This window comes from Xiphias gladius, chromosome 12 (genome assembly GCF_016859285.1).
Source record: "Xiphias gladius isolate SHS-SW01 ecotype Sanya breed wild chromosome 12, ASM1685928v1, whole genome shotgun sequence".
NCBI lineage: Eukaryota > Metazoa > Chordata > Actinopteri > Istiophoriformes > Xiphiidae > Xiphias > Xiphias gladius.
In genome coordinates this window covers 9,520,228-9,535,170 of record NC_053411.1, presented here as the reverse complement: position 1 = coordinate 9,535,170, position 14,943 = coordinate 9,520,228, and the positions used below count along the sequence as shown (strand labels likewise).

Here is a 14,943-nt window from a genome sequence, read left to right as displayed (position 1 = left end):
AATCACACATTGAGACAGGCCTGCACCTCAGAAAACAACTAATTTGTTTTAGCAAACCTCTTACTGGGAACAGAGAAGCCTCAATGTATTTGTTTAGGACTGAACTGCTGCAAATCATTGCAAGTTCCCATAAAACATGTATATCAAGCAATCTTAAGTGATCCGGCAACCACAAGAGTCATCTGGTCATCAACTGAGTTGTTCCAATTTGTTTCTCATAGATCAGCAACAAGATGTCTAATCCTTTGAATACTAGGTTCGGTTTTCACTCCTTTATTTTGGGCTTAAGGCATATTCACATGTGTTGACTAGGCATGCCAGTTCATCTCAGAAATGGCACGTGAATCTCCATACATGCTCTAGGACTCTAAATACAATTTAAAATTGTTCTGAATTTTTCTCTGGAGGTCCAAACATTTTTCACACAACAAATATCTATATAAGAATTGATAAAGGAGAATGTCCATGTTGCATGAAAAAAAAAAGTAGCTTAGTCCACTTAAAATATTTGAAAGATTTTTATGGATTTTTTTCCCCCACTTGTTTACATTTGTGGGCCATATTTTTTGGGGTAACAAAAGGGTATCAAGATAATCATCTTATGACTCCTAAAATTTAAAAGGATTAAAAAAATAATAATAATAATTTAAAACAAAAAAAAAAACAAAAAAAAAACCTAGGTCTGCAGACAAAATTGCAGTTTTTCTGACTTTTACCTAAATTTACTGTTCTTGTAAAGTACTTTCCCCTTTTCAGGCCAAGAAAAGTATTCAAATTAAACAATCTCAGAAGGGAAAATCTCCTTGGTAAAACTACTCACTGACATTTGCAATGTGTCATAAGGAGTTGCACTGCTTCATTCTAAAGGGTCATATGGTAGAACAATTACTTTCAGTGATGTAAACAGGAAGTAATGTTGCAATGAAGGTCACCAAGTTATAGATCTGGTTTTCCAAGTTGCACTGATTGCTGAAAATTGTGTTTAATGTACTTGTACTCCCATCTGAGTCATTTATGACACAAAAAAACGGGCGCTAGCGGTTAACTCCAGACCTCCCTGTGAAATGGTGGTCCCCTCGATCTTCACCATGACCCCAGTACAAAATACCCACCATTGTATGCACAGGGCTAACATGCAGCTGAGAAACACATCTGCAGTGGGCCTATAAAATTGGCATGTCATATTGTGTGATGATGCTGCTGCCTGCTGTGGAATGACATCGCTCACTCTGCCTCTCCAGTTTCAGCACTTTCCTCAGTTCATCTTGTAGCAAAGAAAGGAGCGTATTATCACAGTGAAAAAGGATCTCCTTCTAATCCCCCCTTCCTCCTCCCGCCACCAAATGAGGGGCAGTGATCATGGAGGCATGGTGTGTGTGTGTGCGTGTGTGTGTGTGTGTGTGTGTGTGTGTGTGTGTGTGTGTGTGTACTTGCAAGTGTTAATGTGTGTGAAGAATGGGAGGCAAGAGGGAGTGCACCATTGGGGAATGTGCACCTGCAATTTTTCTCATTTGACACAGCTGGTCTTTTGTAGGGTCTCAGGCAGAGGGAGATGTCTGTGAAAGTTATGGCTCCTGCCCTCTACCCCAACCTCCCAAAAAAAGGATGTCTTCACTGTGGTAACTCCATTCTCAGTTGAGAATAGCCCGTGTCAAGAATAGGGGGGATAACAATACAATAGATGACCAGACAGTTTGGCTGAACATAAGCTATACATATATACACATCGTACCACTTGAGAGCTATCAAACATAAACAAAACTTTTAACAACCTGCAGATCCATTTTGACAAGAAAAACAAAGACAGCAGAGGATAAAGTAAAAACGTGGTTATAAGAAAGTATTAACAAGACCATATCAAACATTCAAATGTATTTATATTTATAATGTACTGGCTTCTATATTTTTCTTTAACAACTAGTCAACAAGTCCTCTAACCTAAACAACCATACAGGTCTTTTATTCCTACCCTCTGATACGACTCATGGGAGTGTACCGGCAGCAGGCGTACAGGACCTATGTTGTCAAGGTTACAATAATAAAAGCATGGTTACGGTTATGGAACAGTCATGGATAAAAGAAACAGTGTTGACCATTGGTTTGAATCCAAAAAACGAATCGCAATCTCCTGTGTTTAATTCCTGTGTTCTGTCGACCTATCCAGCCCGACCTCCTCCCTACACGGACACGGTCTCTACGCTTGCTTGGGCATTGCAGGACCTTCACAAAGGCTGGCGTTTATTGCAACTTGGGAACTATTTTCATAGTTCTGTCCATCATTTATCTCAGTTATGATACCCGTCTACTACAAAGTTCAGTGTTGAAATCGGAAAATATGGCAGCACTGTAAAAAAAAAAAAAAGCCCATTAGGCCACGAACCACGAGACGTTAAAGGATCATACTGGTTTTAAACAAACTGCCAGGTAAGAAAAACTTACTTGGATGAAACAAATTTTAAAAAAAACAATCTGATGGTCTGACTGCTCATGGTTTCTTGCCATGAGTTTTTGCCATGTTCCCAGATTTCAGTAGCTACTTGGGCAGATACAATGTTATCATAACCAATAAAACTACCTTAAAAAAAACAACAAAAAAACAATATGACCCAAGTTTTAATAAACCAGAATTATTCTTTAAGCAGAGGATCATGGGCTACTTTAGGGAGTATATTAGTTCAGGGTATCAGTGATCCGTGGTCTAAACTGACGGCTCCTCCCATGGCTGACAGCTGTGGTGGCCAAGCTGTGACCCCCAGAGCCATGATACTGTACATCTGCAGAAGATGTGATGGGGAGCAAGAAAGGAAGATTTGTGTTCTTGTGTGGGGGAGGGCTTGAGAGACTGAGGATAAAGAGGGGGAGTTTCTGTGTATATGTACATGCGGTACATAAAATACACAAAATACAGAGTACCTTCCATCCTGTGTAAAGCACTGGAACTGTAAACTACTTGACCCTGGCATCCTTCCAAACAAGGAGGCCACACTGAAGAGCTACCATTACTCTTGCACTATCCATTCTGCTCTCTCATTCCTTTTATTTTAATGAGAGCACAATTAATAAGGAAATGGAACAGCTTCTCAAAGGGGACTGGTTCCTCCACAATGGAAGCCTTCTTTTGTCAATGGCTGTATTGAATTCCCCTACAAGGCCACTGGGCCATACTGAAGGCCATCTCCAGTATCGCCCCACCTCCCCCACACCACCACCTCTCTATCGCTTGCTCCCTATTTTTCTTATCCTCAAGGTCTCATGGGCAAATCTGTGCCACAGTATCATCCCCCACCCTCACCCCTTTGTTCCAAATGCAGACTTCACAATACTTCATATTGATTGAGGCGAACTCACCAGTTACTGTGCACGCTTGGTTTATTCAGTGACAGAGCTGAGGGAACAGAGAGCAGGGTCACACGCCGTCTTGCTCATAATAGACCTGCTGTATCTATGATTAACTTCACTTTGGGGCAAACAGTATCTGATCTTTAGTATTCTTTGCTTGTGTAAGAATATGTTAAAATTTGCCCTGACAGCTTGAGTGCTGCGTAAGAAAAAGAAAGATCTAAAGAAACAATGACTAACTGATCCTTTTGCTCCTTTTGTTTTTCAAATATTCCCCTTGTTGGTCAAATAAATGTGGTATCCCATCAATCCGTCCTCAGTCTTATGAGAGAGGGCACCTGAATTTTCATCTGCAGCACTCCCACAACACTCAACAACAGCGACAATAACATGTGCACCAAACAATGTAGGACTATAATCAAGGCTTCCTGACAATGCGCAAGTGAAAGCAGAGAGTCAGTTGTTTAGATGCTCTTATACTATTAAATAAAAAATAAAAAAAAGAATATGGTCTTTGTTTGCAAGACTGGTTTCTTGCTCTGGTGAGAGGGTGCCATTATGTTTACTTTTTTATCAACAGAAAGTGCCAGTGTATCTGAGCTGGGGCAACTGGAACAGCACTTCACTGTTTGCGGTTGTGTGGCCATTAAGCAACATGTTACATAAGCTGAAGAAGGCATTCACAGGCTCTCTGACAGCTTCCACTGATATAAGAACTGCATGTCTCGATGTCACCAAACAATCCCCAAAACCCTACAACCTGATCAATAGTCTGGTTAATTTGAAAGGCACAGACACAGACAGAGCTAGCTAGATATTTTTATAAATACAGTTAGATTGACAGCCTTTACATTACGCATTAGCGGTGTTTAAAGGAATAGTTTGACATTCTGGGAAATACACGAGCTAACTGTCTCTCCTTGTTTCCAGCTTTTGATTCTGCTTCTCGTGGTAGCTTTATATTTAGCATACAGATATGAGAGTGGTATTGATCATCTCAGCTCACTCTCCGCCAGAAAATGAGTATCCCCATATTTAAAGCTATTCCTTTCAGATTTGCTGGAACTGAGGTAAATATTACCCATTAAAAACTTCATCCTTCTTACTGACTAGCCAAAAAGTTACCCCGTGTATCATTACCTCTGTTTCCTATTGTTTGCATGGCAGAATAAATCATTTTCAGAGGCATATCTGATTCAGTATTCAAATAAAAATTATGGAAATCATTTATTTATTTTAGTTACATGTTTATTATTTAAAAAAATAAAAAATGTAAATCTTAATCTTTGCTGAATAAAATTGTATGAAATGTTACATTATTAATAATTTATCTGCAATCTTGGACTGAGTAGATGTAGATACACAAAAAAAGGAAGATATACACACATCTAATGGATAGAAAGCCCTTCAACTCCCCGCACACAAATACACGCACGAAAAAAATCTAAATATCTATTCATGTTATTAGCAATGTGTTGTTTAAAAGCGGAGAATCTAATCTGAATAATTAGCAAAATGCGTACAGCACGGCCTTGATGCAGTTACTGTAGTAATGTGCAGCTGCAGCAACAATTCATTATGTGGGTGGGGGGGACAGACAGCTACACCATGCTTCACTCACACCACCATCATACCCTCACCCATGATTATAAAGCTGATAGATTTGCATATACAGCACTGTAGTGCCTAACACCGCAACATGTAATCATATGCCCAGTCTTACCGTGTCATCAGAATTCAGATATGTCAATTATGCAAACAGCTACACGTATGTAGACGGGATTTATTTTATAGGCGAGGGATAAAAAGCATATGTTGCTTGTATAGATTTCACGGTGTGGCTCAAGAAGGAAAGAGTAATTAATTTCATAAATTGACTAAAGTATAGGTCACTGCATTGTCTCTCTGCGTGGTTTTTCTGTGTGACCTTCCTGCTCCTCACATTCCGCCCACACCCCAAAATTACTGCCTGACCCCTGCTGCTATGCAGTGTCGGAAACCCTGTGGTATTGCACGCCCACCATTTTTGCCCTGTGAGCTGGTCTGCCAGGGTACTTAGCAATTCTCTCTCCAGCCTCCACTCCAGACTCCACAAGCACATACAAGTTCTACGTGCATGCGCACATTATTCAGCCTAATGTAAACTAACATCCACTGCCACTTGACCTTGCTGTCAATATCTGTCCTCATTAAACACCAGTCGGCCAGCTGCAAGTCCGCTTTAAATGGCATCATTCAGTGCTTACCAAATTATGCCTGTGCAACTGGGCTTTAGTGGATGGGGAGTCTAATTCATTTATTTGGAAGATATACGCAGGTCCCCGTACGGACACCTATAAAACATGCAAAAGTATTTAACCCCACCCTGCCATTCGTAATGTTGCTGTCATTCATTCCTCTTGGGTTTCAAGTTCTGACAGCAATTTGGCAGTGTCAAGTAGTCACTATGGATGCCACGGGCAGCAAAGGGCCATTTTTTTTATTCCCCATACCAAGCAGGTATTGATTTTTCACTCATTACGATAGACCATAAAAAGAGAAACGGATTTCTGAGCTCCATGCCAAATGCCACAAAAAAATGTTCCTGGGGATAACATGGAAGTGGGAAGTGGAACTAAATACAAAGAAAGCTGGATTTTAAACCCAGTTTATTTACTTTATTTTCAAATCTAACAATTCTATTCAAATAAGGCATGTACTGAAAAAGTCAGACCTACTTAAACTGCTATACAAAACACAAAAAAATTAGCATTCAGAAAGGAGCTATGGAATAAGCTGGCATCCAAATGGCAGCTGTGGAGGCTACCCTAAGGGTAGGTTATAAAAATGAAGTAATTTTTTTCCATAACTGCAACACTATTATCTATTTTCAGGAAGCCTATTGTGGCTTGTGGGAAAGGCATAATCCATCCCTAAGAAAATAAAAAAAAAAGGCTAAAGCATCAAACCCGAGGCATTTTTAAGAATATCATCAAAACGGTTTTCAAAGCGATCGAACTTTTATGTGGAATTCAAGTGACAAAATAACTAAAACTATACCTAATGATAGAGCAACTTATTGCTCCATCATTAGATTCATATCTGTGGATTGGAAGTCGGAACTCTCCTCCAGTGCTCAAAAGTACCACTTCTTCATTCATTTTTAAAAACGTATCTCTCTTGTCTTATCGCCCCTACACTTCAGACTAAACTGACTTGCGTTTATCCTCACATATGGTGCTACAATTTCATGTCAACACAGATGAAGTGCAGTGACCATGCCCCGGGGACGTACTAATTTCAGCAGGCATGAGCTGATGTTTTCCTGCCCGTGCCTGTTTAGTACTTTTGTGGCCTTGCCCAAGACATTCCACATTTCAAGCTCCAGTTTGAGGGATGTTGTATACATTTTCAAACCCCAAAATCATATGCACATGCCTCATCCGGTGTGAATGAGGCATACTGTGCGGCTGGAAATAAGACTTTCAAGCCTTGCTAGCCGCTTGAGAGATAGCAATGTCAGTTGGTCCACCACTTTGGACCACATGACTGAAATATCTCAACAAATAGTGGATGGATTGGCAGAAGATCTTGTACAAATTACTGTTGTGGTAATCACTAACTAGGTTTGCTATGTGACTGTGCTTAAAATTTGAGTCGAGCCTGACACCTAAACACTAGTTACCTTTATTTGACCGATTTGGGACTAAGTTCGTTGCTCAACTGCTTCTCACCATTAGCTTTTGGTTGGAAATCAGATGGTAGTTGAGGTCGGTGCACAATGCATAGCACTGCACAAAGTTTTCCCACTTTTTTTTGGCCCACCTCTGTAACTTTAACCCTTACACCACCCACTCATATTACACCTCAGAATATATAAGGCCTGTTTTTTTCTCTTTGACTTTAAAAAGTCTACAGCCATTAAACTATCTTTCTGTTTACTTTCACCAGAGTGAAACAATGCAACTGTAATCATCCCTTTACTTCACCTTAATAAAAAAAAAAGCCATCGTCGAAAGTTACATCCCTCATGTAATGTCCACATTTATATGCATGTAGAATTCACTCTTCACTGACGTAATCTATCCATCTGTACATTATGCTGCTGAAAATGAATCACTGACATCCACCTACTCCAAAGCTTATTTTCTATGCTTCAAGAGGCATTTCACAGTCACAACAAAACAGTACATGCCTCAGTAGGCTCTACAAACAACTTTCTCCCGCTTTGAAATATGAGCTCAAATAAATCATTTCTTTAATTAATTAAGCAAATTAGGCAAATCCAGGGATGCCTTGGCGGATGATGTCGGTGCCCTGGCACAAGGAGATTAATTAAGTGGATCGGCTATGGGACTGACGTTAGAGTTTAATGTTCTTGTTTGGTATGAAACAGCTCACCTTGGTATGATACAGCATATTGATGCGCATACCTCAATGTGAGCAACAGAGGGTGTTTGTAAGGTGCATCTTGGCTTGGATTCAACTTTGTGTAAGCTGTGCAAGAGTAAAAGGTTATATGAACTGGAGAAAGGGAAAGGCAAAGCAACGTGGATGATTTCTGTCCTTTTTTTTTTTTTTCCACCCTGTCTTTCTTAGCCCCTTTTGCAGAATTGCCATTTACCTGACATTGTTCCGAGAGCTACCAAAACCTACGAACACACACATATGCTGAACAGATGCATCTGGCACACATCTGCCTCACTATCTCCTCCATCCCTCATTACATACCTACCCCACTGGCAGGACAATATCTGCTTCCAGGCTTGATGTATGTACTAGTATCTGACCATGAAAAATATGCCTCAGACTTCACACCTTCGTCTCTCGGATTGGTCCACAAGCCATCATCCATTATAGCAGCTATGTCTCGGATTCCATGGGGTGGTATTAAGTGGACTGAATATAAAATCCTTCCTGGAGCATTTTACATGCACAGAGACGCATGATTAATGTACTGCTCAGGCATGGCCAGAGTGTTTGGGGCATTGCTTTTCCATTGTTACTCACCGTTACCAAAACAATGACAAGGATGCGTTTTACTTATTTTTCGACCCAGTGGCAGTATCTGTGATGGAATTTATTATTAATCTCGCAAGACTTTTTAGCTGCGCTTACACGTACACACGCACAGACACACATGCACACACAAAACTCAGAAAAAAGTCACATGCAAGCCCATACACAAGCACGCACACAAACAAAAGACACATAACTCAACCCACATACAGCCACACATTCCCATCGCTCCTTAATTCTATCGTTGACTTGTTTTGGGTTTTTTTAATCTTGCTGGTGTGATGCTTCTCCAGATATATTCCTCATTTTGTTCAGACAAGTGTGAAGTGTCAGTCAGCTGGGTACGTGTTGATATACAAATATAGACAAGAAAGGGCAGGACGACGTGCAGCTTCAATTGCAGACTCTTAGCTAACACGGTATGCGCATTTGTGTGCATTTTTCCGCACGTATTTTCTGATTATTACATGTGAAACTTGGCACTTGTGTCAACAGAAACAGTGCTAGTCCCCGTGTTCGCCTCATTTCATCCGTGCATGTGTGTGCATATGTGTGCATACCTGTGCCTGACTGTATATAGACAAACGGGACTACAGATCCCAAAATAGGCCAGCATCCCCTGGAGTACACATTTCTAACACTCTGAGGGAAGAACATGCACAATGACATTGTGGTGAAAATTTCCAGTAAAGCTTCTCCAGCTGCAGAACAATTCACTGGCAACATCTGACCGTGTCTGTTTATAGCATTAGGGTTGGGTTAGGTGTTAAATTATTGCTTTTCATAAAACTGCCAATTTATTTACTCGCGATGTCAATCACATAACCAACCTCACCATAGCGACTAGATGGTTTGTCAGTTTGATGTCACCTAATCGTTTGGGATCAATGAGTGATTGATTATTGGGGTAGGAGTGACAAAGCAGAATGCCTGATTTAAAGGACCGTGCAGGTGCTTTTGCATGTTTCAGCCCATTTATGACAAATCATACATGCACTGCTGATGACCATTTTCCAAATGGTTCAAACAGCTTTGAAGATTTGTGAATTTCTTTTTTTTTTTCCTACCTCTTCATTCCATACTGACATAAACTTAAATCAATGACAGCCTGGAAGGTGGGTAGGAAAATGCAGTCACCAATCCAGACAACTATGACATGTCTGGAAAAAAAAAAAATACAGCACTAATGTGAATATTACATTTGTGGCAAATGGGCTAAAACATGCAAAAACACAGCTTGCTTCCTTTGAATAAACTGACTGTCAGAGGGTCTTTACACTGGAAATGTTTTAGCAGCATTTGAACCACTTCACATCCATCCACCCAACGACATTTCCTAACCGGCCTAGGCTGGTTGTCCTACAGTTAGTGTCTGTCCATCCAACGGAGCATCTATATGCATCTCTCTAATCCCAGGCCATGCTTACATGCTTTTTGTTCCGACGGTGCTTGTGGTTAATAGATTTCTAGTTAGAAGACCGTGTACACTTCTTAAAGCAAGAATAATGTCTGAACGTTAGGGCTAAAATGCAGCAAACACACAAAAGATTCACATGGGTAGGTCGAGAGATGATTACATGCTGCCCGATTGACACATCTGTTGTAGACAGCACTTTAGAGTGAATGCTAATCAAATACAAGGTCAAGAGGTTAAAACAATAAGGAACGATAGCACTGAGGCTATTGGGTGCATGGATATGCTTGTCGTTGTGTCACCGCTAACAGTTTATGGGTTTATGTGCTTGTACATGTGCCTTGAAATTGATGTTGAAAGTGATAAAAGGAGATGCAGATGTGTGTTATTGTTTCCCTGAATATACTGTACTAGGATGTGATAGAAAGTTCAAACAGTATTGAACGGAATCTTTCAAAAGAATTTGAGACTACAAGAAGCAAAACTGGAATAAAAATGGAGATTTATTATGTATTTATTATTATTTTTTAATATGCTTTTTCGATGTTTAAAGTTGACAGCAGTTGGGGTAGCAGTGGATTTACATTAGAGCACTTCTTAGCCCTGTTTAGCTATTGATATAGTTGTTGTTTTTTTTTCCTGAGTGGAATTTAGATAGTCTGGCTTGCTTTACTGGCAAACAGCCTAGGCTGCACATATATTTCACTGCTATGTTCACTATACTGCTAACTTCTAACTCTGTGCTCCGGTCACCAGCCTCCCCGTCACACGCCCGCTCTCTCTCTTCCCCTGTCGCTGCACACACAAGCCCCACACTGACCTATCCCTTAAAGGAGCTACGCGTCTTGTATAACAATATGCTGTCTCAAACTTCTCAAACTTATGGCAGATCTTGCACGGAGAACACCTCACCCTGAATAACAGAAAGGGAAAGATGTCCCACATGTTGACAACTTCAATTTGAGATGATAAATCACGCTGTAATTTGCTCGTTTACTCGCTACTGCTACCCCTTAATGCTCAGGAAGAAAAGACTATTGAAGTAATTTTCTTAAGCACAGCAGTTTCCACACGCATGTGTGTGTGTGTGTGTGTATAATAATGGTAGATTTTCATAACTGATCTCAGAACGGTGGAAGCTGAGTCAAGGGCGGCTTGACAAGCACACTTGTCCGTAGCTAACCTATAGCTAGTCACTTATCAAAGAACCCAGGTTTATCCGCAATAAGCAGGCTCAATCATCCAAAAAATGCAATCCCCTCTCTGCTTGACAAGCCCCAGCGGGACGAGGGACACGGCCACACCCACAAAAATGGCGTGTCATGATAGATGCAACGGCTGTTGCTCAACCTAGCGTCCAGAGACAATAGCCTACTGTGGCCACAAGAGTAGGTAGTAAAGTACAAGATGAAAGCAAACAGGCAATATCAGAGCCTTCCTGGGACAGAACGCTGTTCTGAGATGTAAGGAGAAAAAGTCGCTTCCACTTCGGTATCGCTCTAATTGATGTCTATTTTTAGCTTTAACTGGTCAAGTACTGCTTGCTTTGCTTGTGCTGACGGCAGACCACCGAATTTAATGTGTGTATTTACATATACAAACTATGTTTATTGCCTGCCCACACAAATATCGAACCAATCAAATTACCAGTAACCCCATTGTCAATCAGAACTATTAGTGCAGAAAAATACAGTTTTGATTTCTTCCTTTTGGAAATTAAAATTTTGACCAAATAAGTACACAGCACCAACGATACTGACATAAAAAAGAATTTAAATATCAGTTAGACTTTAAATATTCAACCTACAGACATCAAGGTCTTTTTCTCAGCAGCGACTAAGGTTAAATTGGATTGCCTCATAATGCCTCAGCCCCTTGTCAATAGAGCTCTATAAAGATAGATGCACGACCTATAGCTGTTTCCTGACCTATTTCTATTGAGAAATAAAGCAAAACTAACGATGCCGGAGAAGGGTGCTTTTTATTAGCGCCGGATGTTGAAGCCAGCCACCACTGCCTTCCGTAGATATCACAGTACAAAAACAATTCAATTAGTTTCAAATCCCCCATTAATGGTTTTTGCCATATCAAGCTAACATTTTTATGGGTCATTACCCCACTCCCGATACTCCTTACATCTAAGCTCTAGCTGATTGTGACCAACTACCCCAATACCCACACACACACACACACACTTCCACACACCCACAAACCACCCGACCACCACCATTGACTTCTTTTAATCTATATTTAAATAACTTCATTTAGTTTGCTTCTGAAACAATTCACAGAAGGCCAAAGGGAAGCACCGCAAAACTACAACGGTTTCCGTTTACTGAGACGCTGGAAAAGAAAGACCTTGCAAATTAATCTTAAGATCCTAAAGCGTGAAATGATAAAACACGTTTTTTTTCTCCTCCAGCAGTTCTCACTATCCTAAACATACACCAAAAAGTCAAAGCAGTGTTAATGATTCTTTGAAAGTAATTTCAGTTCATTTCCCATTGCCAGGAGATCAAGAGACGGAGCCAGGAGAAAGAGGGGCAGATCTAAAAATAGATGTTAAATCAGAGAAAGAACCACACTGAGAAAGCAAAGAAGAAAAGTGTAGAAAAAGTTTCAGGGAGTTAAAGGACACAAAAACTGCTAATTACCGAGCAGAGGTTGATAGGATGGTGAAAACGAGACAGATATATAGTCAGAGGCTTTAATCACAGTTGGCTGGTAGAATGAAATTCAGATGAAATTCCGATACGGCTTCAAACCATGCCAGTCGCAAAATCAAGGGGGATGTTTTGTGCCCGAATCTGCACAGCCACATAGACACAAGCACCGACACAATACGCTTGCTCTGATGAGCCACACTCACCCAGAGCGGCTGGTGCGAAGAGGCTGGCGAGGACTAGCAGGCGTGCGGTCCACATGGCCTCCTCCTCTTACCGCCCCCTGCTGAAGTTCCCAGTTGAGTTCAGTGCTCAGTCTTTTAGTGGCAAATGCCCGAATCGGGTGCTTCCTTTATGGCAGGGCTCCCTCCACTCACTCTTCCCACAAGACCACAAGTTCTGTCGACTGGTGTCAGATGCCGTCCAAAATCTGTCATAAAAAAATAAGAAACATACATGTTAGCTTAACAGACGACTGTGAGGGAATGAGGCTTAGGATCTCGGAAAACTTCTTCTCGGTGATTCATTCTTTCAAAGCAGCAATAATAGTGCGTCTTTCCCAGTAAGAAACACAACAGATGGATGCACCGTGGTTTTATCATCCTTATGCACAGTCCTTATGGCATTGTGGGCTTCAAGTTGTCAACAAGTGACACGGTGTGAGTTGTTCAATCTCCAGTCAGCTGAACTCATACTGGGTGAGATTAACCAAATACCGAGACTGTGCAAACCACAAAATGTATTTTTGGATATTCTGTTGTTGTTTGCTCATTGGAGTGTTAACTCTCCCACCTTACCAACAAATTACTCCCACAGAGAGACAAGAAGTGAGCAATGAAGCACACAGTGCTTCGGGCTTCGGTGGACTACTATGTGTGTGTATGGAGTATATGTAGTGTATGTCGTTGCAGGCACATATGTGCTCCACACCTTGTATTCTTGGAAGGCCTGATGGCAATTGACATAAGAAACGCGGCAGTGCTTTCCCTTTCCTGTGGGCATGTGCCATAACTTCACAGTTTGAGTTTTTACACCTGTTAATGTATTTGCACTGCCTAAGCAAAAGACTCCTTTGCTTGCAGGCTTCTGTCCCCAGATTCCAGTCAACAAAATGGCTAACCAGATACACTAGGATGAGAAGAATGAGCCAGAGCTGTCCCCGTACTCCTCTCAGCTCATGAGAGTGCCGTCATCGGTGAACTCCTGACACTAAATGAAGTCATCGCTAAGCTATTGCTAGTTAACATAAAATAACATCAAATGTGATTTACATGGTGTTGGGCTTGTGACTGGTGTGAAATTAACACTTAAGATGTGTTGATAACCAAAAAATGGTGCGTGAAAACTTGAAACTCCGCATCCCATAAGTGAAATATTAATATAGAGAACAAAACACTGTTAGAGAAGGGTAAAAGATTTCATGATCTACATTCGGATGAGATTCTCCAGATTATCCTCACAAATCCATATCATGATATTAAGGTTTAGTCAGCTTTAATGATTAGGCCATCCGAACCCTTCTATTATCCATTATCGGCCATGATCTGCTGCAGACATATAATCTCTGCTAAATGATGCAAACCAACGAGTACACAATGCTGCCATCCTCTACACAAGCATTATCCTGGCATTAGGCATTCCGTACTGCATCTAATATTGCAGGGAGTTAATTCCATTGTGGGGTGCTAGAGACACTGGTTACAAAAGGTCAGAACGTGAGCACCGCACCAAAGGACAAGGCATTTGGGAAGCTGACTGACATCAAAATCTCAAGTAATACCAACAACACAATTTAAAAACATCTTTATGATTTTTTTTTCTGAGTTCCCACATCCATCCACCTCTGTATGGCGTGAATGTCAGTGTATGCTTTGAGAGCAGTGACATTTCCCATCTCATAATCTAGCTCTTACTCCCAATCCAAAAATCATAGATTAGAGTAATCAGATTTTTTGAGCAGATATTAATGGGTTTAGCAAGACTAGAGCAGCAAGACTATCCGTCTCTGCATAAACATTCCAGTATTAAGAGGTTAAAAGTCAGTGTCCTCATCAGCTCATAAGTCCATGACTGAACAACACTGGAGCTTGGGCACCTCATCTGAACCGCATCTCCTGTATCGTTGACTGTCTTCCTTGTGTACATGTATATAATGTGGCAGGACTTTTAAAACATTAAAATAGCAATGTGAAAGAGCACATTTGATCAAAGACATATCCGTGTGAGTAAATAGGGCTTTTAATAAAACGCTCCGACAGCTGCAGGAGAGCTACATGAAATATGACATCAAATCAGATTCTGTGACTCCCGTGACAAAAAAAAAAAATACATTATTCCTAAAATAATCACATTCACATACACTGTCCAAGCGGTAAATTGGACCTGAAGTTTATACTGTAGGACAATTTCTAAACTGGAAGCATGGCTACAAACTGAAAAGTAAGCACAGGCATAACAACACATTGAAAATATAATACAGACAAGACAAGCTACCACTGATTTCCATAGTATGATTGTTGGTATATGGCT

The 14,943-nt window shown here is 40.7% G+C and overlaps 1 protein-coding gene across 6 annotated transcripts in view; it reads right to left on the bottom strand.

Annotated features, from left to right (window-relative positions):
- The window catches only part of LOC120797388 (adhesion G protein-coupled receptor L3-like), a 212,250-nt gene that overhangs the window by 143,279 nt on the left and 54,028 nt on the right, over positions 1 to 14,943 (bottom strand). For all 6 annotated transcript variants that reach the window (XM_040141016.1, XM_040141010.1, XM_040141014.1 and 3 more), the window contains exon 3: positions 12,621 to 12,844. In XM_040141016.1, coding sequence (XP_039996950.1) covers positions 12,621 to 12,675 — 55 coding nt within the window. In that variant the 5' untranslated portion in view covers positions 12,676 to 12,844. The remainder of the gene's footprint in view (positions 1 to 12,620; positions 12,845 to 14,943) is intronic.